The 26,708-nt window shown below is 40.7% G+C and overlaps 3 protein-coding genes across 13 annotated transcripts in view; 1 reads left to right on the top strand and 2 right to left on the bottom strand.

The window, feature by feature from the left end:
• LOC109477370 (suppressor of tumorigenicity 7 protein homolog) overlaps nucleotides 1-4,583 on the bottom strand; it is a 32,599-nt gene extending 28,016 nt beyond the window's left edge. For 4 of the 11 annotated variants that reach the window (XM_019778596.1, XM_019778597.1, XM_019778602.1 and 1 more), the window contains exon 1: nucleotides 4,385-4,582. In XM_019778596.1, coding sequence (XP_019634155.1) covers nucleotides 4,385-4,532 — 148 coding nt within the window. In that variant the 5' untranslated portion in view covers nucleotides 4,533-4,582. Of the gene's footprint in view, nucleotides 1-583; nucleotides 935-4,384 lie in introns of those variants that run through there. The other 7 variants (XM_019778600.1, XM_019778599.1, XM_019778604.1 and 4 more) reach the window with 5 other exon arrangements.
• LOC109477372 (ankyrin repeat, SAM and basic leucine zipper domain-containing protein 1-like) lies at nucleotides 601-12,493 on the top strand. Its single transcript, XM_019778608.1, is given in 15 exon segments — nucleotides 601-783; nucleotides 4,828-4,968; nucleotides 5,549-5,789; nucleotides 6,143-6,265; nucleotides 6,556-6,667; nucleotides 7,371-7,482; nucleotides 8,088-8,222; nucleotides 8,475-8,698; nucleotides 8,886-8,966; nucleotides 9,222-9,297; nucleotides 9,468-9,524; nucleotides 9,997-10,112; nucleotides 10,440-10,560; nucleotides 11,002-11,106; nucleotides 11,648-12,493. Coding segments are annotated over 15 exon segments (1,971 nt in total). The 3' UTR covers nucleotides 11,792-12,493.
• A 1,992-nt stretch (nucleotides 12,494-14,485) lies between these two features.
• On the bottom strand, nucleotides 14,486-25,494 carry LOC109477431 (serine--tRNA ligase, cytoplasmic-like). The gene is made up of 11 exons (XM_019778698.1): nucleotides 25,262-25,494; nucleotides 24,738-24,808; nucleotides 22,873-22,953; nucleotides 21,854-22,012; nucleotides 19,496-19,639; nucleotides 18,866-19,021; nucleotides 17,988-18,209; nucleotides 17,435-17,558; nucleotides 16,746-16,903; nucleotides 15,961-16,087; nucleotides 14,486-15,216 (listed from the first exon to the last, which is right to left on the bottom strand). Exons 1-11 carry the CDS (start codon nucleotides 25,395-25,397, stop codon nucleotides 15,050-15,052), a joined length of 1,545 nt encoding a protein of 514 aa, XP_019634257.1. The 5' UTR covers nucleotides 25,398-25,494; the 3' UTR covers nucleotides 14,486-15,049.
• Between the last annotated feature and the right edge of the window lie 1,214 nt (nucleotides 25,495-26,708).

Raw genomic sequence — 26,708 nt, 5'->3', positions numbered from 1 at the left:
TGATTGAACAAAAGCTTTGAAGTTTGATCACAACCATGCTTGCATGGATGGATGAATAAATATACAGGGCTGTGTACTGCGATTCATATGGGCTATACCGGTAAAAGAATGCCATACAAAAATCACATGCAGTGCTAGGAATAATAGCTAAACTCAAATTATGGAGGCAAGACTACAAAATGAAGGCCTTGTCTATGCATACATGCATTGACTATTGGCAACATTACACGTCCTTGCATACACATAACAGGAAATTCATCCTCCAAGACATTACGATATCACAGCCAATCTCACACCACCACACAGGTATATCCAGTTGTCTAACACCCCCTAAAATGCTCCTAATTGTACACATGATGTACAGTACCAAATTGCTACATAGCACAGTGTATATACAAAACACTCCCGACAGAACAATTTGACAAAGGGGGTTTCCAAAATACACTGCAGGTGTGGATGTACGGGGTAGAGCATACGGGGAGCCATACGGCAGGAGTGAAGCCATACGCAACCCACGTTATTATGAGCCTGGAACAAAATAAGCCACAGACACAGACGCAGAAAAAGACGGGGGAATACTGACTGTATTCGAGGTCCACCATGGTGCCTGTGTGTCTGGTACGGCTCAAAACGGGAAGAGAAGGGATGGAAGCTGTTCGGGAGGCGATCCTTGGTCGGCCTCCGGACCGCTGGCAAGACTTGGGCTGGAATATTGCACAGTAAAGGTTTCAATGGCTGAGTGTGATGCTGTCACATCTGGCTGCTCAGGGCCTCATTCCTTCTGCATGGATCCCATGGAACAAACCACTCCAAAAACAGGGGACAGGATGTCAGACCGCAAACCTTGTATCGAATTGGCGACTTGATACGTGACAGACAATAGAAGTAATATTGTCTGTACATACTCTAATGACAAGCACAATTCTTTTGTATCCTTCCTATAGGTGTTAAGTGCAGGAGAAAAGGTCACATCGATCAAATTTCTGCCCACATGACCCAACCAGTTGGACCAGTCCTGTCTACATCAGTACTTATGCAAATGAGGGGCCTCTATGGGGGACAGCTCTTCTAGCCTGAGGGGAGACAGACAAACCTGTATAAGCACAGGAAGGATTGGAAAGGAACAGTCCTAGTCAGGCAACTTTAAACAGCAGTAATATGAGCTGGTCAGACTGCTTAAGGTAAAACTATTACCACATGGAGGGCTCTCATGGGGGTTCTGGGTGATCTTTATTTGGCTCACGTCTTTCTCACCAAAACAACATCCCTATTGAATATACATGTACCTGTTGTTTTTATTGCCTTTCAACTCAAACTGAGAATTCCTAAACAAACAGAAATAGAGAACCACATTATAACCCTAATAAAATATGGAAGATTTCTACCTCATCTCTAGATTCAGGACATCAACAACACATCACTAATTATATCACAAATTACAACAAAATTTTTATTCTCCAGTCTCTCCTATATCAAAATAGAAGCTCCTTGGCTATGCCCAGTGAAAAATCTACTAATTCAAAGCTACATCTCTGTGCGTGAGCTAAGTCTCCATGTAGTTTAAGTTGGGTGCTGTAAACTGTTATAGTCACTCTGTAGCAACAAAACTTTAATATTAGCATAAACTTGGAGGTCTGCAAAAACCAAGGAGCTTCAAATGCTTCAAATACATGCAAAAACCACAGTTTTATGGATATGCAAAACTATATGTGAGTATGTATACATGTACATGAATACATGATGTTACATTTGGCTGTCAGCGTAAGATTAGTAGGCAGAGAGCTTTCACCACATTTAAGATAGAAACAGAATTACAAATACCAAGGAAATAATAAATAAGCTACTACATGTATTTGCTACATGCTAGTTACATATACCTGTGGTGTATTTCTTTAGAACATCCAACTTGAACTCTTGAACTTGAATCTGACACTATTTTTTCTTCAGTAATCAGGAAACCTAAAAATAAAAGTCACGACTCGAGGTTTGTTTAAAATAGGAGTTAAGTTGGAAGGTCACTATGCCACTGCACTGATGCCAGACTATTTTGAGGTTCTGGACGATAAACACTTTCTGATTGTTCTATGACGGTCTGCATGCCTTTTTCTGTAAGGCGTAGCGAGCCATTTTAATCCAAGTTGTTAATTAAAGCCAACAGTTTTCATTCGTTGTTACATGTATAAGCGTGACATCATTGAAGGTTAGACGTTAAGCATTGTCAGGAATTATTTATGAATATAAAGCCTAATTGGTCATTTTGATTCCAAGTAGCATGTTATCCTGAATTCATTGTTATTGGAAAATTCTTTGTAGGTGTAGTCAAATATCAGATTGCCTAAAAATCATAGTGGAGTGTCCAAGGCCCACAGACTAGTTTTGCCAGAAACCACATGGACACAAAAGAACAAATTAAGAATAATCAATATTTTGATGACGTCGTAGCAAAGCCGTTCAGCATACTAGTAATTTGCTAGTCTTCCTGAATTTACCATTAACAGCGTCAGCCCTTCTTCAATTTACCATTAAGTATTGCCATGATCCCCCCATGCAGACCCTCTGCTATAAGATAATATCCCTTGTACCTGTGGCAGTACATTGTATTGAAAACTCCTAATAGAAAGAGAATGACATCAGCATCAGGAATTGTGTCAAAGGCTACTTCAAGCTGCAGTTTTCCTTACATCTGCTAGGTAGAACTGCTATACAATAATATTATCAGCCTCAACTTCTGCCACTAGGCAGAAAAAGTTACTAGTAAGCAGGAAGAAAAGAGATGAAACATTAGAAAGCGACAACCATTTCTTTTAGATCAGAAGTTCAAACATCATGCATACAGTGCTGTAAATTGAAACAGTGTCCTCCCAAACAACAGACCTTCTGTTCTGATTCATTGTGATATGACCTTGGACCCAGTGATGTTATGACCTTTCTTTGTCACTTGACATTTAGAGCTGCCAACTGCTGGCTTGTTTACAGTTTCCGCTACCGTCTAATTGAGCTTTGCCCCACAAATCACTGTATCATTTCCGCATATACTTCACTGCTAAGCAAGAAAACATCATCAATGACATGAACACATCACTTAATTTAATATGACTTATTATAATGTATGCAAGACAAATAACAAAGCTTCCCTACCATAGCTTAAAAACCTAACTTTTTATCCTATAGCATGACAGGAATCAACATGCATCAAATTCTTGAACTTTTAAGAGTCACATTAAAAAAAATTAATGCTGAAGGTTTTGTTTGTCATAAATAATATCAATAATATAGTATGACAGTATAGTAATGATACATAACGTTAATTATCAATATCAAATGTTGGTTCTAAGGAAGCAATGATATTATGGGGTAATTTTGTCTTTTGTGTGACAAGAATAATAATAGTGATGTTGCATCACCCTACTAGTAGTATATAGTTTATGTTCCGTTAACTTACATACTAGTAGTGTTAGCTGCTATGAATATGGCTGTTGTAGATATTGAATTATTAGATGCTAAGAAAAGTTATAATTACATATGCAACATTTGAAGTCTACAAAACTGTCTGACACTGAGGTCACACGTAGGTGTTTCTGGTCGGTTTGTCAACAATTGAACAGTTCTGTAGCTGACAACAACATGAAAAGATGACTGTTGTCCTAAAGCACACACATCCTGTTAATGATTGAACACAATACAACCAAACAAAACAAACCTCGGCAGACTGTACAATGGCAACAAAGGCAAGGCAAATCCTGTTAAAACTACTGCAAAACACCAAATCTTAGCCAGCAAAACAGTTTTTTTTAAGGAATATTAAAAAAGAAGAAGATGTGGCATTTGCAACCTTAACTTTAGGGAACCGTAGGTATTTTACACAGGCAATCTGCATAGCTAAGCTGTCATGGTTTTGGATTATGAGTCATTGTCACCAGGTGAAAAACTAAGACCCTGAGCTTCTGAGGCAAATAGAGGGATGCTACAACAGTTAGGGAGTCGAATACCAAGCAGAAAATCGTTGCCAGCTTTCGTGTCAGTCTCAGCGAAGGCAAAACTTACACCCAAACACTTCCTACTACTCCAACTGCCAGTCCGTAACGTTACCGCCCCCCTCCCCCTTGAAACTTGAGGCGGGTTTTCAGCTTGGTCGGATTACATTTTCCTATTTAGCTGCAAAAATAACGGTATCACCAGCATAGAAATGAGTGCAATCCATAGGAGAAGATATTAGAATGACTTGATAATCTTGTCATCGTTGAAATCCCGGCTTACAGCCGACTATAGGATAAACGCGGAACTGAAGTTGCATACGCAGAGTTTGACTTGTTTCACAACTTGTTGCCAAAACTTCTCTTCCAGAACCAACCCCATTCCTTCGCGCCCGCCAAGCAGAACTCACCGATATTCATGTTTTCGTACACTCGGAGCGGTGTGCGGAGCAAGTAGATGAGGAGGACGACCAAAAACAACCAGAGAGCCCAGAGGTACCACGTCCAACTCCAGGAGAGCCAGGACTTCACTCGGTCAACAACTTCCATGTCGGCCATGCCAGTCCCATCTCAGCTCATGGATCAAAAGCGACGGCTGGCGGTGGAAAAGAGAATAGCAGAATGGCGCCAACTGCAGCCAACGGATCAAAAGCGACGTCTGGCGTGCAGTATCATAAACGCACCAATGCTATTCGAGATATTTGGCTCCAATATAAGTTTATCGATCAACTGCAAACCATTTCAGTATATTGGAAGTATCGTCTTCCATAAATTAGATAATTTTGGTATATTCTGCACCGTCTGGAGAATACCCTGTTATCCCGATATCTTCTGAAAGGTGGCGCTTTTGAAGGACCGCTCACTTCTTGGGAAATTTCCATAATTCATTGCATTTCCAAGCATGGCGTCCTTCACTGCCAGACCAGCTGGGCTCGAGCTCGACTCAGATTCAGACGATGATTTCTTCTTCTCTTCCTACAAGGAACAGCCACAGGTTTGCAAATGCAGTGGAGGCAACATTATTACTTGTTTAGCTTCAATCTAGATCGCGATGGAATGCTGCATAGTTTCAGAGGAACGTTTGATTTTTGTTTTGAAAGTTGATCAGAAGTTTTAGCTTAGAGACGAAAGTTAGAGTACAGTTAGAGTACAGTAAGTTAGACTTACTGTATGTTCTTTTCGCCCTGGAACCAACAAGACTGTGCTTCATATCAAGCTTTGCTTTGAGTTTTGACGTTGCTTGTTTCCGATTCGAAGCCTCCTTGTTTACACAACAATGACTTGTTTACACAACTGGGAACATCATACCTGCATCTTACGCAGATATCACCTCAATGTGAAGCTGAATATCGCTGAATGACTAAGCAAACAAATTATTTGGAGTCAATTTTCTTTACAGTACTTAAACCAGCAATAAGTAGCACAACACAGCTGGGATTCATTATCAATTTATTCTATGTAACGTTAATGTTTAATGATTTATAGTTTAAAGTTATAGTTCAGTACTTCTAGAGCCAAGAACTTCAAGAAGTTTCCAACCTTAACGTTATTTCTGATCCTTTTCATTCTTCCAGCTGTCTCCACCATCCAGCAGTCTGTCCGTGGGCAATGATGACACTGAAGACAGTTTCACATCATCAGCCCCACCACCTGCCAAATCAGCGCCTCAGACCAGCCACTCTCCCTTCACCAGACAGAACAAACCGTCCGCCCCTCGGCCGCGGAACCAGGACGGCCACCCCGTGTCCCCAGATGACCTGAAGGTGGCCGTGATGCGGGGCGACCTGAACCGGGTCACAGAACTGGTTCAAGCCGGTCAGAACCTGAACTTGTTGCAGTCATTTTCTTCCTCTTCTTTTTTTTGAATAAGGGATAAAATGTGAGGTTGTGTGACCTAACGGCAGAGCATTTGGCCCAGAACCAAGAGGTCCCGGGTTCGAAACCTGCCAAGTCACCAACCTTGTGCCCTTGGGAAAGGAACTTAAGTCTTAACACGACTTTCCTGACTCCGCTCAGGTGAAAATGAGATATGCTAGTTATTATCATGATCGTGGGCGTTAAAGGAAAACCAATGAAACCAAACCAAAATGTTTGAACTGTCAATTAGTTAACTGTCTACAGCCTAAGAATACCAGGAGACCTGACAATGCATTTGTTTCCCTCCCCAGGCCTGGACCCTGATGTAGTCCTGTCATCTAAGTGGACCCCCCTGATGTATGCTGCCCAGGGCAGCCACAGGGCCATCCTGGAGTATCTACTGGAGAAGGGGGCAGATCCTAACTTTCATAAAGGTTGGGACAAGCTGAATTTTTAAAGATAATTTCTATACAAGCTTGCTGATAACATGATAATCTTTCAAGTCCTTTCAGTACATATGCCATGTTTATCCAATGATGGATGTTGTAAAAAGTCTATTTTCTATGAAAAAAACTTGTGTGCTGGGAAACCTGGCGTCTCTAGAGTCCAATACGATGAAATTGCAAGTGTGTATTTCGAATCCAGAAGGACAGTACACAGTAACAACTGTTAAACAACATGACCAATGACTGCTGCATCCCTGTCTGCCCCCCTCCCCCTTCAGATCACTACAGTGTGCTGATGTGTGCCTGCTCCAGTCAGCAGTCAGACCAGGACCTGCTGCCCTGTGTGGAACTGCTGCTGAACAAAGATGTCAACGTCAACAGCCACGATAGGTCTGCATCTCAACCCACAACTTATCAAAAGCTGTTGTTCTACTCTTTGATCGATATATAGCAATACTATGTAGTTTAGTCCCCTGCAATCGTTCAAGGACCATAAGGGCTACGTACTGTTAATCACATTATATTCGTGGTAGCAAAATTTTGCAGGTCTGAGAAAAATGTACATGTTTGCGTAACTATATGTTCGCCGTAGCGGTAGGTGCAGAAGAAAGAAAGTAGGCAAAAAATTATTTTGTTTGTGGTAAAATCGCAGTAGAGAAGTGACTGCGAAAACCACAAATTTAAAAGTACATGTACTGCGAATATGAATTGATTTACAGTAGTGATTTACAGAAGATATTCCCTACTGTTGTTTCTATGGTTAAACTGACAGCAAAACACATAATGTTATATGCTGATTGCTTGCATTGGATGCCTCATTCTCTTCCATTCTTGTGACTTAATTCAAGTACTAAAACATAAATATCTACTTTCTGTTTTACTCTTTATCTCTATCTTCACTATGTGCCAACTCAATATAACCACAGGACTCCAAATACTAGTAAGACCTGTTTTTCTTGTTGGCATTCTTTTAATGTAAAAATTTACCTGCATCCCTTACAACTGATTTCCTTTTGCAAATCCTCACTTTCCAAAATCTTCCAGTCAGAGGTTGTTTGTGTTTTTTTTTTTAGAAGTTTTTTTTTTTCACCAGGTATCACATGACAGCCGTGATGTATGCAGCAAGAGAGGGGAAGGCAGGGGTGGTGCAAAGGCTCATGGGACAGGGGGCAGAGGTCAACAAGCAGGACTCCAGAGGATGGACCGTAAACCGGACATTAATTCTTTGAAAACTTTTTTGTAGCTGTGTGTCGTACTTTGTTTGTTTGAAACATAATGTTATTCACATCCTCCAATGTATACATAACAGTTAGGCATTTTGCTTCTCATAGCACCAATAAAGACACAAATCAAAAAGATCTCAGCAACCATACACACAGGCTTAGTACGAATACGAATGCAAGTATGTAGAGGTTTAATTGGCTTATATTTAAAGCGTTTTTAGTCGTTTTTGTCGGGCTGCTTTGTACTGGATTCAGGAATTTTCTATTACACAACCAAGATAAACACGAAAACGTAAGCAAGGTGAGACTATCTTGGTTGTGTAAATTTAAAGAAAACTCCTGTATCCTATACTTCACCAACCTGATGAAACTATTTTCAGAAGTACTTTGTACTGGTATCTTTTTTTGGGGGGAGGGGGGGCATATTGGATACTGCCCTGACAATGACAGTCTTGGAGCCAATAAAAGATCTGCTTGGATATTGTAGTAAGGACACATTATCCAATGGGCAGTTCTCTGACAAAGTTGTCATACTACCAGTAGTATCTGGATAAGAATCAAACATAAACATTCTATTCTCTCTTTAGGCACTGTGTTGGGCTTCCAGCAAGGGACATAAGGCTGTAGTTCAGACGTTGTTGGCAGGGGGCGCTGACTCAGAGAAAGTCACCATGGACGGGATGAGACCGGTTGATCTCGCATCTGCAAGGGGATATCAAGAGGTAAGGAATGTGAAATCATTGGTGTGAAATAAAAGTTTCGTTGGAATCAAGTGATTCAAGATAAATGCACTGAAATACACTGTCTTAACTATGTTTGTAGTTGTTCCTGTAGCAAAACTACAGTGCCAAGTATTTTGATGGACCAAAATTTAGGACAGGGCTACTGTATCTCTACAACAGTACAACAGCAATTCCCTAATCATTTCATCACATTCAGTCACATTCTATCATTTTTGTACTTGTTTTTTCCAGATTATCAACCTACTAGTAGGTGTCAGCCAAGCATCTGATCCTACAGGCACTGGGCCTGTGGAGACTGGGCCTGTAGCAGCTAGGCCTGTAGTGACTAGGCCTGTAGAGACTGGGCCTGTAGAAGCCAGGCCTGTGAATGCCGGGCCTGTCTCCTCTCGGCCTGTAATAGCCTGGTCATCACCTGCAAGAGATGCCAGCTCTATGGTGAATGGGGTTGGAAATGGGTAAGACTTTCAAAACTTCTACTTCCTCGCATTTCTTTCAAAGGAATCTTTCTTGAAACATTAAAAAATCTCTAGTGACTAAACATTTGTCAACCAGTTTTTCAATATTCTTTTAGCCTCACAAAGCTGTAAATGACAATTCTGTTGTTTATTTATTTGTTTTTGTTGCTATGGTGATTCCCTTCAGGCCATCAGGACCGGCGCTGGTGCTGCATCAGACTGACGAGGAGCTGCGCAGCCTGGTACAGCAGGCAGGGGACAGCACCAGGTATAGCACAGTTTCAACTGTGTTCACCCACAACTGTATTAAAGTCTTCACTGTTTCTTTCTCTCCTGTGGTCTACTGAGCAGCATTTGAAATAGTTCTCAGACATACCCAAGTAAGAGTTTGAGAAAACAGGACTTGTACAGCTTTAGTTCATAAGTGTGGGTATGAAAGTCTTACATGAACAGTATGAGAAATTTGACAAAAAAGGTACTGTCTTGTGTTGTAATCTGTGAGAGAATACTGTGTATGTTTCAGGTCTTACACACGCTATGGAGACTTGGAGATGTTCCTGTATGGTCTACAGCTAGGACATCTGGTGCCTGTCTTTCAGGTACAGGTTCAAGACTTGAGACACAAGCAGTATTTTTCCCTGAAAGAGGAGTATTAGATGCAACTTCATATTAAGTAAGCTTCACTTAGGAAATACAGAGGTATACATGTACAATGTACATTGTATATAATACATGTAACAGGGAATAAGTAGAGTATTTTGCCATACAGGAACATGCTGTAACATTTGCTGACCTTTTGAAGATCAAGCCTGAAGAACTAGACAAGGTAGGTTTTGATGTCTGGTCTGGTATAGTAGCAGCATACCTGCACTGGAACATTTGAAAATTACCTGCACCAAAAAAATTAATTTTTTACCTTTACTACTCAGAATTTAGGAAACATGGATCATACTAAAATCAGTTCAGAAACCATTGTGACTATTACACTTCATTCAAAATATAGGTGGTAAATACACATACAATGTACATCTGTATAAACCCAGTACATGTGGACCAGTACAGGATAGATGCAGGTAGACATCAGACAAATTTTACCTGCACTAACCTGCAGTTGCAGGTGGTATTTGTATTTAGAATGCAGACTACTAGTAGTGTTAAGAAGAAGATGTAGTTTAAGTTAGTGTGGTTTAGATGCCTATTGCAAATATTCTATTACTACTGTTTGCTTCAGAAGATATCTCATAAGATTGTTAGGTTATATGTGACAAATGAACCAGCACATTCCCCATGTTGTGTAGATGGGAATCCGGCAGGTTGGGGTACAGAAGACGCTGCTCGCTGCTGTACGGGATGTTCACAAGAGGGACTGGGAGAAGAGCAGCCTGCCACGCCCACAGGGGAGGGCAGGCATCAGGTCTGTGTTTAACTGTACTTTTTCATGGCAAAATTTTGGATAATATGTACATGTATCACTGCATTGTATTTGTATCATCACTAGATAGCTTTAAACAATGTTTACAGGTTAGATGTTACAGTTAGATGTGCAAAGAATATAGGTGTAACAAGTCGTTTGGTGTAATATAGCCAGCTGCCGCCATGCCGCGTGCCTGTGAAGCTGGTGTGTTACGCCAAAGGCCGGATATACTGGCTATACTGATACAGGTACAGACGGCGCCATCCTACTATGGTTCAACTAGGCTTTTGTTGAAGTCGATGAAAGAAAATAAAAACTTTGCCTCAGGTGTGACGAGGCTGTTGCAGTGCTGTCAAACATCACCCGTCATGTGAGCTACATCGCCAGCACGGTGGCGTACATCCACGAGGAGATGGACGACAAACCTCACATGATGGATCCGCGAGAGGTCAGTTGTCATGGTTTGTTGTTATATTTACCTTTGCCAAGGAAAAACATATTGTTTTTGCTCAGTTTCTTCCTCTCCTTCTTCTCCAAACAAATAAAGTCAATGACCTGGACCAGATGTCTGTCACCATGGTAACTAGCACTGTAGCAGACACACTGGTGTTGGGTTACATTATGTAGCAGGACAGAGGTGGAGTGGCTGCGCACCATATATTATATATGAATGTGTCTCAGTAACAATAAACAGAAGAGTAGTTTGGTAAGCTAGAACATGTTAACGTAAATATTATCCATTTGCTTTTCAAATGTTACCTTTCTGGTTTAACAGTGTTTTTTTGGTAGTACTCTCTAGCCAGCCTGAATATTTTTGACATCTCAATTTTGTTTGACATAACATCATGTCAAGTACAAAGTCATCTCTACATGTACCTTCTGTTTTCAGAATGTGAATTCTGTCCAGTGCCTGAGTGAGCAGACCTCAGATGTGCTGGAGACTGTGCGAGGCTTACATGAGGAGCTGAGGAGCCTGAAAACTAGACTAATACAGGTACAGCTCCAGGGGTCTGAAAACTAGGCTAATACAGCTGGAGCTAACAGCAATAGGAACTGAGTATTGTAATTTAATGTAGATGCTAATACACATGAAAATAGCTTCATAACTTTAGCAATTTTAGACAGGTAACTCACATTACTCTAAATATCATGATTTCAAACGCCCAAATTTACTATCAGTCGAAAGTATGCACCAACATTTTGTAATTCAATGAATCAAAGTTCCCTCCTATACCCCTATATATCTGATGCAAAGGGCAGCACCCATCTCCGGTTCTGTAGCTATAGCCCTAAGGCCACACAGTTGTGCAATCATTACAGCAGGGGGCTAATCCACTGGTACTGGTGTGTGTTTAACTACCAGTCTTTTCCAAATGCTGAGAGTTAAGCAGAGAAAGCAGTATGCACCATAGTACCATAGTCTTTTGTATGACTTGGCCAGGGGTCGAACTCACAACCTACCAAATGCAAGGCAAATAGTCTACTCACTTGGCCATTGCACTGGTTAATTCAATGTTCGATGTTATCATTTTCAGATGACCAGCTCTAGTGATGTGGTACCAGCAGATTTGGTGTTGGACCCGTACACAGATAACCCGGGGTCAGGCACAGTAAGGCTGGTCCTAACCCTGGCCGCTGCCGGAGCCTTGGTCGGACTGTACTGCAGGAAGTTCTGGTAGAACCAGCAGAAACACAACAAAAAGAACATCGAGAAAGCCCTTGAAGTCTAATCTCCAAGTCCAAGCAGATCTTTTGGTGGCTACAAAGACAGTATCATATTGGCTTGGCAGCACCCATTTGCCACCCCAAGTACACACAAAAAAAAAGACGCCAAAACTTAATCATAAGCTGAAGCCTAAATCTCTGCTTGGAGAGTATTTGGAGTCTGCTTAGCATATAACCACAACCTAATGTTATTTTGTTTTGTTATTAGCCTAGAGGCATATTTCAGATACATTTTGAGTATATTTATGTTTGATACAGATGTTCACAAAGTGCCTAACATGCAACAAGATAATCAAAATATATCACTTCCCAGCTTCAGTACAGTTGTATGCTTGACATTACTATTGTCATACTTGTGGACATCGCTAAGTTATGTTTCATGTTTGGTACAATTGAGTAAAAAATTGTGCCGAGGAAATACCATGGTGCCTGTGCCATGATCATGATCAACTTGTTCAGATATTATGTGTGATCAACACAGTTGCAGACATGTTGGAGAATTTAAGGTACATTTTGTTGACATAACTCCAATAAAAGTGCATTCCAGAAATAAAGATGCAACATCATTATTCATAGTCACACTACATTACATCACACATGTAAATGTATACCTGTAGAGCATGACAGCAAAATACTAGTATACTGTCTACACAAACCTGTAATATAATTGTGCTTAGCACTTTGGCAAAAGGTCTCGTAAACTGCTTTCAGATCTAACACAACAGTTTTGTACAGTAAGTAAAAGCTGTGTAAGACAGGACTGTAAAGTTTGAACCACTCGCACTGGGAATTCGGAAGGACTCCTACTCTACCACTTGACTTGTGGCTCTCCTCAAACACAGGACCTCTGGCTTTGCGTCCCATCCATGAGGACATCCCTAACCAAAGCCAGGTACTCATTTTCACCCGAGTCGAGTGAGGAAATATATGCCTTTACCAAAGACACAAAATTGGGGCTTTGAGTCAAGACCACAAACCACAAGACCACCATGTTGTCCAATGACAATGGTTGGGTTGGTGGAAAAAGCAGTCCAGTTCGATCAACGGAAAACAAAGTCCAGTCCGATTCGGACTGGACTTGGCGATGTGGGAGTGGAAGAAGTCCAGTGACTCTGAGACCTATAAGCTGACACCTGTTCCAGGGACATTACTTTATTGCATTTTGCACACAGGAAACAGAGCATTTTGCATTTATAACTATCTATATCTTATATAATAAGCCAATTCATCTTTCCAATTCATCAATACCTTCCAATGTCACAACCTCAACAAGTTAGTCTTGTTGGAAACAGTTGGTCCCCTCAAGATGCATGTTTAATACCATTGACCAATTTTGTCTTTTGTTCTTTTTTTTTTAAACTGACTTGCGTTCCACATGCACAATAGGCTGGCACAGTAATACATTAACAGTTCTCTAATTTGCTGTCAAATATCCATCTTAACATTAATCTCTAACCATGCAAAATTTACGTTAACTTCGATTACAGTAACCGCCAGTCAAAATATTTATATAGGTATGGGCTGATACCTTTCATATGAAAATGAAATACAACTTGGACAAATAATTTGGCTTTTGTGTAGAAATAGATAACTACACTTCTAAGTCAACATTTCTTTTGAATAATTGTGTAATTGTTTGGTATAAAATTTATAAATGTGCGCATAAACTTTTGAGGAATTTGTCAGCTACAAATGTAGATCGGTTGATACAGCTGACAGTTTTTCTGGCAAAAGAACCACTCCCAATTTGTACTTATGCACCAACAAGATACTTGTAGTCCTAGCCTAGTAACCATGCTCTGTGGGCTGGCTTTGGAGTGTTTTGGCCTGTTTGTTGATAAGGCCTTTCCTCTCTCTGGCAGTCAACCTTTCATGCCAGCTTTTTTAGCTACTGCCGTCCTGTAGATGAAAATGCGACAAAATGGAAACCCCAAGCATGCGCTGCGCAGGAGGCTTTTTGGGTGGGCACACGCTTAAGTCCCGGTCACAACCCGCCGTGCATGCTTTTTGTCCGTACGTTTTAGTGGGAAGCCACATCTGCTACGTTTTTCTAAAAATGTGGGGAAGGAGTGGTGTTGACGCACGTCACTCGCACACCTAAGGTGTAAGAGGGGTCTGCACGCCACGTCTGGCCGTGAGCAGACCGCATGTAGAAAAAGTTTTACATGCACTTAAAGGTCTACGGCGTGTCTGCGTGCTCCCAAATCCATAGGATTCCGTACGGAGGTGGTACTCACCACTTATGGATCCCCTACGTTTGCCCACATTTTTGCAAATAGACAGCACGCAGATGCATGTACGGCGGGTTGTGACCAAGGCTTTAGCGCTGTTGCGATAACCGCGTCGCCCAGTGGTCTGTTCCCCAGGCTATGATAGTCCAAGCAGGCGCTTGTGTCACCCCAGGTTGGCAGTCTGATCTTAGTTTCAAACTTGCTATTTCCCTATATATTTCCATGCACCAAATAAAATTGTACTACTAGTAAGTGGTTTTTGTATAACATTACCCGTCAACATTTGTTAGATATTCTAGTATTATAGCTTTTCTTGGAGTCAGGTCTTTTGCCTTTTAATCTAATACATAGTGGCTCGATGAACCCAATTGTTCATTGACCTTGGCGTAGGCTTTTCTTGCATGTTACAGCCATAAATCCAATTCTACACAATTCGTTACTTTTTCCCCCTTAAATCATAATCTTTTGTAGAGAAGTAGTAGATTTGGGTAACGGACAGGCTTCAAACCTGCCTTCAAATCAACATACAAAATGAACATTTGTCGCGTTTGATATCTTGCTGAAATTGGAACAACTAAAAAGGAACAAAATGCTACGGGAACTGAGAAGAAAATCAAAATGGAAAGACTTGTATTAGTAACCATCTGATAGCAATGCTTGTGCTCCATTCCAGTTTTTTATCCAAGGAGAGGGAATTTTAGCAAAGATAACAGTTACATTGACAACATTGATATCATAACCACTTGTGCACAATTATTGGAGTAAATAATAGTAGAGAATGCACCTTAGTTTTTGATATACATTATGAAACCCACCAATTTCTCCCACAATTTGAAATGATAATTAAATTAGGTTACTTATTCCACTTACTTACTTAACTTTACTTTACTATATTCCAAGGTGCGTGTAAGGAAGAGGAAGACTGCAATGTTGTGTAATTTATCCATTCTTACTAGCCTAGACTACATTGTACAAGTTTGCCTATCCCTCGTTCACGGCCATGTTTTGGACTTGTTCTGTGACCTTCTCAGCTTCTGGTCCATCCTGTGTAGGTTTGACTTTCTCCTTCTTTTTCCCCGCCTTCTTTTTCTTGGTGGCCTGTTCCTCGATGGGCGCTGGCTTCACAAATGTTATGAACTCAGTTCCACCTGAAATTAAAGAGAATATTTATATGTCATGTTCAACAAGACATGTTATGTAAGAAATTTTCTGACCTAAATTTTTCATATTTTTTTAAAACCTTTTTTGAGTTTTAAGAAGATTTACCACATTTGTGGAAGCATTGACATAACAGGTGACTATCAATAGTGTCACCTGTGAAGATGTCAACCCCGAGACCAGACTGTAAGGTTTGAACCATTCACATTTTAAGATGGGGCTCGGGACCTCGGGCTAAATGCCGAAGGTAGGAACTCATTTTCACCTGAGTCAAGAGAAGAATGGGGCCTGCCAGGGATTCGAACCACCCTAACCATAAGACCACCTTGCCACGTTCATGGTTAGATAAGCAATTTTCTGACCAACCACAGCTAAATTTTTCAAATCTATGATTCTTTGTCTCACAAGTTTCCAAGATGTTGCAGTGCAAGTACTATGTTTGTTCATCAAATTACTGACACATTTGATGCCAGACGTAGAAAATTATACTACTCCTTTATTAATAGGATACACAACACCAACAACAGCATAATAGAATGTCTTCTGAGGTCAGATTGTCAGTACAGAAATTCTTTTTTTTTAAATGTAAATAAGATGCTGTATGTATAGTTTGTGTTTCTATGTTTGTACTGTTGTTTTCTATGGGTGAAATACCTGAAATTCATTAATTCATAAGGTTTCTGGATGGTTTTTTGTGTTGTTTTGTTTTGTTTTGTTTTGTTTTTTGTTCTTACCTGGCATGTACTGCCTGAGCACCTCTGGGATGACGATGCCCTCTTCAGTCTGGTGGTTCTCCAGTATAGCACAGATGACTCTGGTGGTGGCACACATGGTGGCGTTCAACATGTGCACAAACTCAGGCTGGAAACACAGAAAACACATCTCTGTTATTGGGTGGGCCGGCTACAGTACTCTCTCCTTGCAGCCAAGGGCTGAATTGTGATGAGCTTACAATTATTGGGGCTGAACTGTAAGGGTCTGGAGCAGCTGCCATCTGGTGCTAACTCAGATGACCTCAATACGACCCCAGGTGCAGCCATAGGACTGTAAGGTTTGAACCACTCATACCGGGAAGGTCCCCTACTCTTTTGAAAGTATGGTGGATTAAACATGCCTGAGTAGTGGCTCTCCTCAAACACAGGACCTCAATTTAGCGTCCTACATTTTCACCTGAGCGAAGTGGGGAAACTCGTGTATAGTGCCTTTCGAAAGGCATAATGCTGGGGCATGTCTGGGGATTCGAATGCAGTGCCTCTGGGTTCTTGGCCAAACAAGTTAGATCTGTAGACAATGCAGTACCTAGCCTGTATATGACTGTCTCTTATCACGTAATTATTAACATCAACTTGATCAAGTCAAGTGACAAGAGAACCCCAACACAAGATTTTTACTGGCCTGATGAAGAGACAGAGAGCATCTCGAAAGCTCCCTATAGTACCTAATTTTCTGTTGTGTGTATTGTTCAAAGTACTTGTCAAAAGCAAAAATTCTTAGTAAGCATGAGGTATCCCTGACTGACCTTTTCGTTCATCTTCTTGGTCTGTCCGTACCGCACCAGTAGTCGCCGCGCCTGGTAGTCCAGGCAGTTGGAACACGACACCAGCTCGCGGAACGCGCCCGACCCCGGGAACCACGCCTCCAGGTCATACTTCATGGCTGCTGCGTTGTTCAACGCTCCTGGGTGGATCAGACACTCCAATCAGCAACAAAAGATGGAACGTTCAGGATAATTTTCAATTCAACTTTCTAAATCTTGCATAAATAGAGAGAAGATTGACATATTTCAATGTGTCATTGGAATTCCTTTTCAAAGATTGGACTTATCTTAAAAGTTCATCTGTGTTGGTAGAAGTTATTATTAGAAAGCAAGGTTAAACTGTAATTTGACAAGAAATTGGACGGACCCAAATTTTTGACTGTACAACTCTCGTCTTTGTCAAGGAATGAGGACTGTGTCACATGTGTCACTGGCATAACATGACATCACAGAAGCGGTGGATTGCTCATTCCTTGACAAAGAATGGAATTGTACAGTTGAAAATTTGGGTAAGTCCAATTTGTTGTATTGGAAATTGCAGTTTACGGGTAAACTTGTTTTACTATAATGATTCTTTCGACATGCCAAGACTAAGTGTTTAACCTTCACAGGAAGGATACAGCTACATGTGTATGTGTCGGATACTGATAGTAGTGTGTTCTTGTTCCTACCTGACACAATGTTGACAATGCGGTAAGGAATGCCCAGAGTCTTGTAGAACTCCTCAGCGTTACCAATCATCTCATGGAACAGACCCCACGAGTCGTCTGGCTTCGAGAGCACAAACTGTTCAACCTAGCGAAGAAAACAGTACGCTTAGCATCCTCCATGGGTGTTTCGTGAAACAAAATCTTACCTTGAAAAGTAAAATTTGCGAAGCAAATGCATAATGTTTACCTACCTACACATGTAGCTTAACAAACTACACACATTTGTACTGCTCTGTTTATAGTTTATACTCAAACTTCATCATATACTAGTACATGTACTAGTATATGGTGACCAGCCCCTCCAACTCTGTCCTACAATTGCTACATAATGTAACCCAACACCACAGGGTGTTTGCTGCAGCACTAGTTACCATGGTGACAGACATCTGGTCCAGGTCATTGACCTTATGTGTTTAGAGAAGAAAAAGAAAACAAGAAACACTGTAAGAACAATGTTTTCCTTCTGCAAGGTAAACATAAAATGTTCACAGAAAACTACAACTTGAATATAAACCTTTTCAAACTGGTGCACCCTGAAGATCCCTCTTGTGTCGCGACCGTGTGACCCGACCTCCTGTCGGAAGCACGTGGAGATTCCCGCGTACTTGATGGGCAGGTCCTCGGGCTTCATCCACTCATCACGATGAAACGCTGCGATTGGCTGTTCCGACGTGGCAATGAGGTACTTGACATCCTCTGTTTGGTCATCACCTTTTTCGCTACCCTTTCCTATAACCTATTAGAGAAAAAAACAGTGCTGTAACAGTATTCTTTCATCAGAAAGTATTCTGTCTTTTGATTAAGTTTTGTTTATTTTTCTTAAATTAAGATTTACCACAAATTTTAGAAGGATTGATGTAACAGGTGACTACGGTATCACCTTTTAAAGATGTAAACATAAGACCAGACTGTAAGGTTTGAACCATTCACACCGGGAAGGACCCTTACTCTTTTTGATAAGTGTGGTGGGATCTTTAACATGCTCAAGGTGTGGCTCTCCTCAAACATGGGACCTCCAGCTTTATGTCTTATTCGAAAGGACGTCCCTGACCAAAGCTAGGTGCTCATTTCCTCACCTGAATGAAATTAGGAAATAGGTGTCAGGTTCCTTTTCCAAGGGCACATTACTGAGGCCTGCCATGGATTCGAACCCAGAACCTTCAGATTCTGAGTCAACAACCCTCTCCACAAGGCCCGTTGACACCTCATGACCAGCTTTAAAGGGTTGTGACAATCTTATGTCTTTTATATCAAAGACTTCAACCATCTGTATCTGTATCTGTATAGCCGGTATAACCGCCTTTTGGCGTAACACACCAGCTTCGCAGGCACGCGGCGCGGCAACCATGAACTTACAATAGACATGATAATACTACAAGTTAATGCCCATACCTTGTACAACTCTTCATCAAACTGGCTGAGCTGTGCCACCTCTGACATGACACCTTTATTCATGAAGAAAGGCGTGTACAGGGCTGTGTAACCCTTCTCATACAGGATCCGCAGAGCATACTGGATCAGGGCCTGCTCCAGAAACACAGCTATTCCCTGGAATGAAACGTACAATAAATATTAAAGGAAATTCACTGGATACAACAGATACAACAACTGTCTTTAGCTTTTTAAAAGTAAATCAGAACTCCCCCCCACTGGCTTCATGGTTATATCTATGTTGCATGTTTCACAGTCTACCTTTTTGTATTATGTTGATGGCATCCCAGCAATAGACAAATTAAAAGGACATCCATCATTTTGTGATTTTCGTAAACACAGACTTTCTGCAATCTATGATCCACTGCTCACCAAGTCATGTGTGTCATCTGCATAGTAATGTGACGTCACAGAAGCAGTTGATTGTTCATTTCTAGACAAAGACTGGAGTTGTACAGTAAAAAATTTAGTTAAGTCCAATTTCTTCTGTTGGACAATACATTCCAAACTTGCTTCGTAAGAAACACTACAAATTTTTGTGTAGCGTTTAGAAATAAAAATCATGGCCATAATTTAAGCTCGTGAGCCTACCTTCATGTAATAGCCTCTACTCCCTGCAGTGACCGCGCCCCTTTCTCCATCATACCCGTCAATCATGGTGATCAGGTCCACATGGGAGTACTTTTTCCTCACAGTGCAGTCTCCGTTCGTCCTTTCAGTTCTGTTATCCTCATCCTAAAAAAATATCAATATCAAAACTACATATGATGATAAAAGTTTTCTTGGTAATGAATATATGAGCCACAGAAATGCAGTCACAAGAGTGAAGACTAAGGATCGACTGCCACAAACTACATATTGAAACCTGTCAAAGGTTTCAACATATTGAAAAAGTCATATCTGCACCCTTTTAGAATAAAGATGGTAAACCGTCAACCGGTTCTTGAGTTATCCTCTTTTGAATATTTTGAAACAAATAGCCCTGCAGTTTCAGTCGTTAGGGGGCCCAAACTCACGTCACTTCTTCCCCAGCATGAGAGCTATCTTCTATCCAAATTTCGTTACCCTAGCATGTCTAGATCATAAGATATAAAAACCGGAAGTTCAGCTGCAGTACCATAACAAGCTGCTAGGGGGTCCGAAATCTAATCATTTTGAGGTCTCAAGACCTACCCACCTACCAAGTATTAAGACAATCCATTGAAGCCTTCTCAAGTTATCGTGTTTACACACACACACACACACACACACACACATACACGAACGCCTCTGAAAACATAACCTTCTTGGCGAAGGTAACAAACAATACAGGACTTAAGGCCACACCAATTTATTTCCTTGGTTAACGGATTCGCCGCTTCGTTTTTTTGCCAAAATGAAATAAAATAAAAAACAGAACAAAAATCCATACTCTCGGGTCCCGAATTGGGGCCCCAAAATCCACCCCGAACGTTGTAATTTTTCAAAATTTGGGCATAGTTAACAGCGTTAAAAATACATTGCTTCAATGCAGAAACATTTTTCTGAGTGCAATTTGTTCGGAAAGCTAGGTTGCCTCTTCAAAAGTTCGTAAAAAAAAATTCTTTGATATAGAACTCGCCCCCCACCCCATTTGCACATGTCACCATTCATGGCACAAAACTTCACTGACGACAGTCAAACGTACGGCAGATTTACTAAGTCATCGTGCCTGTAACAACATATCATTTCCCTTTTAGATATATATTATATTTCATTTAGAAACACGTATTGTGTCGGAAACATGTGCTAGTAACGGGCGTTAAAAGTAATGGGCCGAACGTATAAACTCGGCCTGGGCGGCACATGCACACACACCTTCAAAACGATCTTTTTTCCAGGGAATATGTAAAAATAACACGACATAACAATGTATTCTGACATCACAAACTGTATTACTCTCAAAAAGTACAAAATCCTACCACAAACATGGGATTTGGCAAAGTAAAAAGTCCTCCATGCACGTACATGTAAGTCCATTCACTAAAGCAACTTTCTGACGGTCGGAAGAGTCCACTTCGAGTAGGGGGAAACAGTTTCTTTTAATTATAGAAATTACTCTGTGAAAAATACTACATGTGCATGTGGCATTCTAACAAAGTTACATCTTATTTAGATACCTATAAACAGGAGTACAATTGCAAATAATGAATCAATTATTACATCTAAATATTTTAATAAAATGGTTCCCCCTACAAATAAAATCCCCATACATCAAAGACTTTATAGTGAAACCCTAGACCATTGAATTTGTGGCAACTTGAAGAGTGTGTCAATGTGGCTATTTGTTTGAATGATGGCTATGTATAATGTAGCTGTAGCATACCTAAAGTGTATAATGGGAAATATAAAATGTATGGTAGTACCGGTAGTATTTGGGAATTGGGAAAAGATAAAAAAAGAAATAAAATATCTGTAAAAGTAGTTAATTCTTTTGCCGATAACTTTTACACATTCCTGGAAATTTGTCTAAAGCATATATTTAGGATATTGTAAATTTCAAGCTCTAAATAACTTCCATATCAGCCAGACACAATAGAATGCCCAGCCCAGTGGTAAGCTGTGTGCCCTGAACTGTAAGAAAACAATGGGATCTGAACAGAGCACCCTGATTTAAACCACTCTTTGGAACTTTGAAAGATGAATAAAAGTGAAACCAGTTGGATGGGAGTCTTGTCAACTGACAGTTTGTTGTTCATACAGTAAAGATGTAACTTAACTTAATGGATTGCTTACTACATGGCTGTATGGCAGGTGGTCTCAAATTTTTATTTTTATTTTTATTTCGCCCGCCCGCTCCATTTTTTTTCTAGAAAAATCCGTTAACCAAGAAATTAAATTGGTGTGGCCTAATCTGGCAGTTTTTGAGTTTGAATGACATCATCAATATCTATATGGAAATCACCAGCCTATATGTACCTAATAACTCACCTCGTCATTACTAATAGGGACGTCAGCGTGAAGAATGTTTCCTATCTCCTTCAGGTTCTCCTGTCGGAGTTTCTCCACCTCTGCCCGCCCTGCCGTGTTCTCTAGGATGGACTTGTCGATGATGGTCCGGATCTGCTTGATCTGGTTCACAGTCATCGCCTGAGGGAATCAAAGTCCACAACTTAGGCCACATCAATTTGATTTCTTGGTTAACGGATTCGCCCGCTTCATATTTTTCTGATTTGCCAAAAAAAAATTCAGAATCAACTGCAAAATGCTCATATTTTGCCCTGAACAGTTGAAAACAGTCATTTTCTTCCTATTTGTTACAGTTATTCCATCTTTCAATGCAGTGGTATCATTAAAAGTTCAAAATTCATTGTTTAAATTTTGAACCAGCCTGGTGTGTTGACTTCATGGCTCCTATTGTACCATTTTGGGCCATAAAAGGATGACTAGGCCTGTTCTTTTTTTTTTTTTTTTCGCCTGCCCGCTCGATTATTTTTATAGAAAAACCAAGAAATTCCGTTAACCAAGAAATCAAATTGGTGTGGCTTTAGAGACCAGTGTTCTAGCCACCGTAACCTGGTATCCAGTCTATCGTGGTTGGGACAGATTTTCTTCAGGGCTGCTGAAGCTCTAAATCTAAACTAAGCTTAGTCTATCAGCGAAATTTGCCCGTCAAAATGCTGTTAATACTAGCATTTCAGAGGATCAAGATTTCAAAATTTTCCTGGGGAAGTATGCCCCCGGACCTTCCTAGCATTGTTGTGCCTTTGGCACTTGATATGATGTTACATCAAACAAGACTGGGGAAAAATGTCAAGGTGGCCAGAACATTGTTAGAGACTCCTCTTTCACAAGATGCTGAAAAAGCACTACCGGTAGTACTGTGGCCCCACTTTTTAAAGACTTTCTACTCAGTGATTGAGCCTTTAACTTAAGTTAACATCAAGTTAAGGGGACATCCATGTTGCACAGGTGGAAATGTAATTGTAAAATGAGTGAGTGTATACTACCTGTAAGGCTTCTGGAGTCAGCTTCTCCAGTTCATCCTCTGTAGGAGGAGATTCACTCTCTTCTCCAACTGGTTCTTTTTTCTATAGGTGTGATAAAAACAAATTCAGATACACAATCATACAGCATATATTTTAACGCTGCCAACAAATAGTGACCTTCAACTTAAAGCACTAGGATCCAATGTTTGTAATGTATGTAAATGATATGCCAAAATGCATACAGCACTGCAAAATTGCTTTATATGCTGATGACACTGTGGTATACTTCAGCCATCCTGACTTAGAAACCATACAAAGGGCTCTTCAGTCTGATATGGACCGTCTTCATCACTGGTTTGTGGCTAACTGTCTTTCTGTCAATGCCAAGAAGTGCAAAGCCATGCTTATTGGCACACGGCATCGGCTTAGGGGAAAAGACCAGTTACAAGTATTAATGAATGGAAACCCCCTTGAAGTAGTCCCGGCTTTTAAATACCTTGGTGTAATTGTTGACAGCGAACTGAAATGGGATTTTCATGTTATTCATGTTCTGTCTAAACTAAAACGCGCGCTTGGAATAATGCGTCAGGTCCAACCTTTTGTCACACAATCTGCACTTGTCACCTTGTATAACACCATATTTTTACCACACTTAACTTATGCCTGTACTGTCTGGGATGGTGCCATTTCGGTACAATATGATAAGATGCAAAGATGCAGAACCGAGTAGGAAAATTGATCTTGAAAGCCCCGTACAGAACACCATCACGGGAAGTCCTCTCTCGTCTGGGATGGATGTCCGTGAGAACTCTACACCGTCAACATAAAGCCATGCTAGTGTATAGGGCCTTGGACAATTCTTTACCACCACATATGCGAGGGGTGTTCATCCGGTATAGAGATGAAGCCTCCAGATCCACCAGACAGAGCACATTGGACAACCTCATCATACCGAGGCCCCACCTGGAAGTGTACAGGCGGTCACTGAGGTACTCGGGGGCGACTGTGTGGAATTCCTTGCCACCACATGTACGAGCAGCCCAGTCATTGGGAACATTTAGAAGTATGACAAGGAACTTGGACTGATAACGGACTGATGATTTGCTATTTATTTTTGTATTATATTTTGATTTGCATTTTGTTTTGATTTTGTATTATATTTTGGTTTGATCTGTAATTCCGTGACCCCGCCCTCACCCTCGACCTTGTTGAAAAGCGGTATGTACCGAACAAGCATTCGAGATTAAATAAAGGCTTACTACTACTACTACTACTACAATGGCCCAGGTTTATCATACCACATATTTTAGTGAGATTTATATGTTGGCAGTTTTAGCACTTATGTTCTGTTCAACATCTGGATACACTTCAGCTTTTTTTGAGGACATATTTTGGTTTAAGAACAAGCTTTTCTATATTACAAAGATGCATTCCACATGGTTCCTTTGCCAGACAACTGGTCAAACAATACCACTAGCTAATAGGATAATTGCAGTGCATGACTATGTAATCACTAATAATGAACGTATAATTGGCACTAATTTTCTGACAATCATAGGTATACATGTTCAATGTGCCTTATTTGGCACACTGTGTAACTACTAAGCTATGTATAAATCAAATGGTTTTATGACTGACCATTTTATGACATAGTCAACACTGGATTCAACAGCAACAACATATAGTCAAGCATTTTAAAATTGTTCAGGGACCATCTGGTGGCCCTCCAACACAATACGTCAAGCTTTCCTCGCTCTGACATGATGTTACGTCAAACAAAATTGAGTTGACAGAAATAAATTCAAAGCTGGATAGAAGACTGCTGTGATGTGACCTACATATGAATTACTACTAGTACTATTATGATAGAAGTCGGATGGACACACCTTCATTTTCTCTCCTATGGTCTTGCTGCACAGGTTCTTCAGTCTGTTCAGTGTGTCTGCCTGGTACCGCACTTAACATTTTGGTTTGGGTGATAGAAAAGTCAATTGTTAACTTAATCCTACAAGATGAACATTTGACAATTTAATTAGATTTTAGAGGTTTAACATCTAAGTCAACTAAGTTAGATGGTCAAAGTATACATTGTTCAATGTAAGGATATTCATAAAAAATTTTGCAGAGATTCGACATCTGCAAAATTTGCAAATTTCACAATTGATAATTATTGGCAAATGTCTCTACGTGTTGCATCATCTTAGCTAAATCGGAACACTTATAAGGGTTTGCAATACTCGTTCCAGAAATGACGCAATATTTAGCTAATAAGGCATCCGTACTATGTATCTGGTGATCATTTAGATACCGAGAGAAATGATTTTAATTAGCGATAATTTTAGAATGAAAACCACATGTGAACTGACAGACGTGGTAGGCGTGTAGTGGGTGGGAGGGGGGCGCAACTCACATTTTCTCCATTGCTCGTCGGCTTGGACCACGTTGTCAACTAGCGTCACATCCTTGTACCGCTTGGACTGGTTCTCCCGGATCTTGTTGGGATCTCCTCCCCGATCCACGCGAAACAGATCCAGATCCAGAACCATGGTGTTGGTGGCAGTTACCGCAGAGAATTAGGCGAAATATGCGCTTTACCTGGTGGATTAGGCAACCACTTCGTGTCTCATGCAATATGGGATGGCGGCAAAACGCATTAATTGAACAGATAAATATTAACCGATTGGGTGCTTAAATTGCTCTCAATTATATATCTACAGCAACTCAAAATGATATATAGATTATTTGTATAAAATGCTGGACTTATTGCAAACGCATGTGGCTGAATCTGTCTTTTAGTGTTTTCTATCCAAAAGTTGGAGTTTGGATGCGTTGAATCCGGGTCAGAGGTTAGATGCTGAACATTGAACATCCAGACATGCGCACTGAGTTAGCCGGCAGGTTGCCTGAAAGCTCTCCCTGGCGTCAGCGGGTGGTATTACAACCCACCTGTGTGAATTCGGTTGGTTGGTTGGTTGGTTGGTTGGTTGGTTGGTTGGTTGGTTGGTTGGTTGGTTGGTTGGTTGGTTGGTTGGTTGGTTGGTTGGTTGGTTGGTTGGTTGGTTGGTTGGTTTAGAGTTTAGTTATCCTCAAGAATTAGAATTATTTTTGAATAACTAAAATAAATATCACGTAGAGACATAACAATACATAGTAAAGCAAAGAATGTGAAGTTTAAAAACATGGGTTTAAACAAATATTACTTTGTTAACCATATTCAATCGGGGACATGGATATTGTGTTAATGTCTGTAGATTTTTGTAAACTTTAAAAAAGAACAAATCACTCAAGAATTATAAAATGATAATAACTTGTTAACCATAGAATAATAAAAACTTGTTAACCATATTCAATCGGGGACATGGATATTGTGACAACGTCTGCAGAAATGTTTATTCAGACTTTTGTAAACTGAAATAACACAAAGCACTCCAGGAGTACTAGAGCTCGTGTCGGTAGGAGTGGTCGAGACAAGACTGGTGAATGTTTGGTGTCCGTGGAAGGACCAGGGAAGTTGTTGGAATCACACGGTCAGTGCCCGTGTTTGGAAGGTCGCATTCTTACGGCTTGTCTCCGCAAGGGGTTAAGCCAACACCGTGTCATCAAAATACCACAAACCTGACGCTTCCGCCCCCAATGACAATCCCCGGTATTTTAATGGTCGCGCCGGCTTGCTTCCACCACAATACCGAGAATGACCTCAAGAGCGGCCCGCTGCATTCCTGCCGACGGACAGGTCGCTAAGCGTCCGTTACCGGGAAGACAAAAAGTTCCCGTCACGCTATTGGTTCTCTGAGTCACCACATGTCATAACAACCAATCAGCAAGTCCAATTTATAAATCAATTAGCAGCGTAACCT

The sequence above is a fragment of the Branchiostoma belcheri genome, unplaced genomic scaffold (genome assembly GCF_001625305.1).
Source record: "Branchiostoma belcheri isolate BF01 breed outbred unplaced genomic scaffold, Haploidv18h27 scaffold4, whole genome shotgun sequence".
NCBI classification, from domain to species: domain Eukaryota; kingdom Metazoa; phylum Chordata; class Leptocardii; order Amphioxiformes; family Branchiostomatidae; genus Branchiostoma; species Branchiostoma belcheri.
Note: the sequence above shows the minus strand (reverse complement) of the source record. Positions and strands in the feature narration are given on the sequence as shown.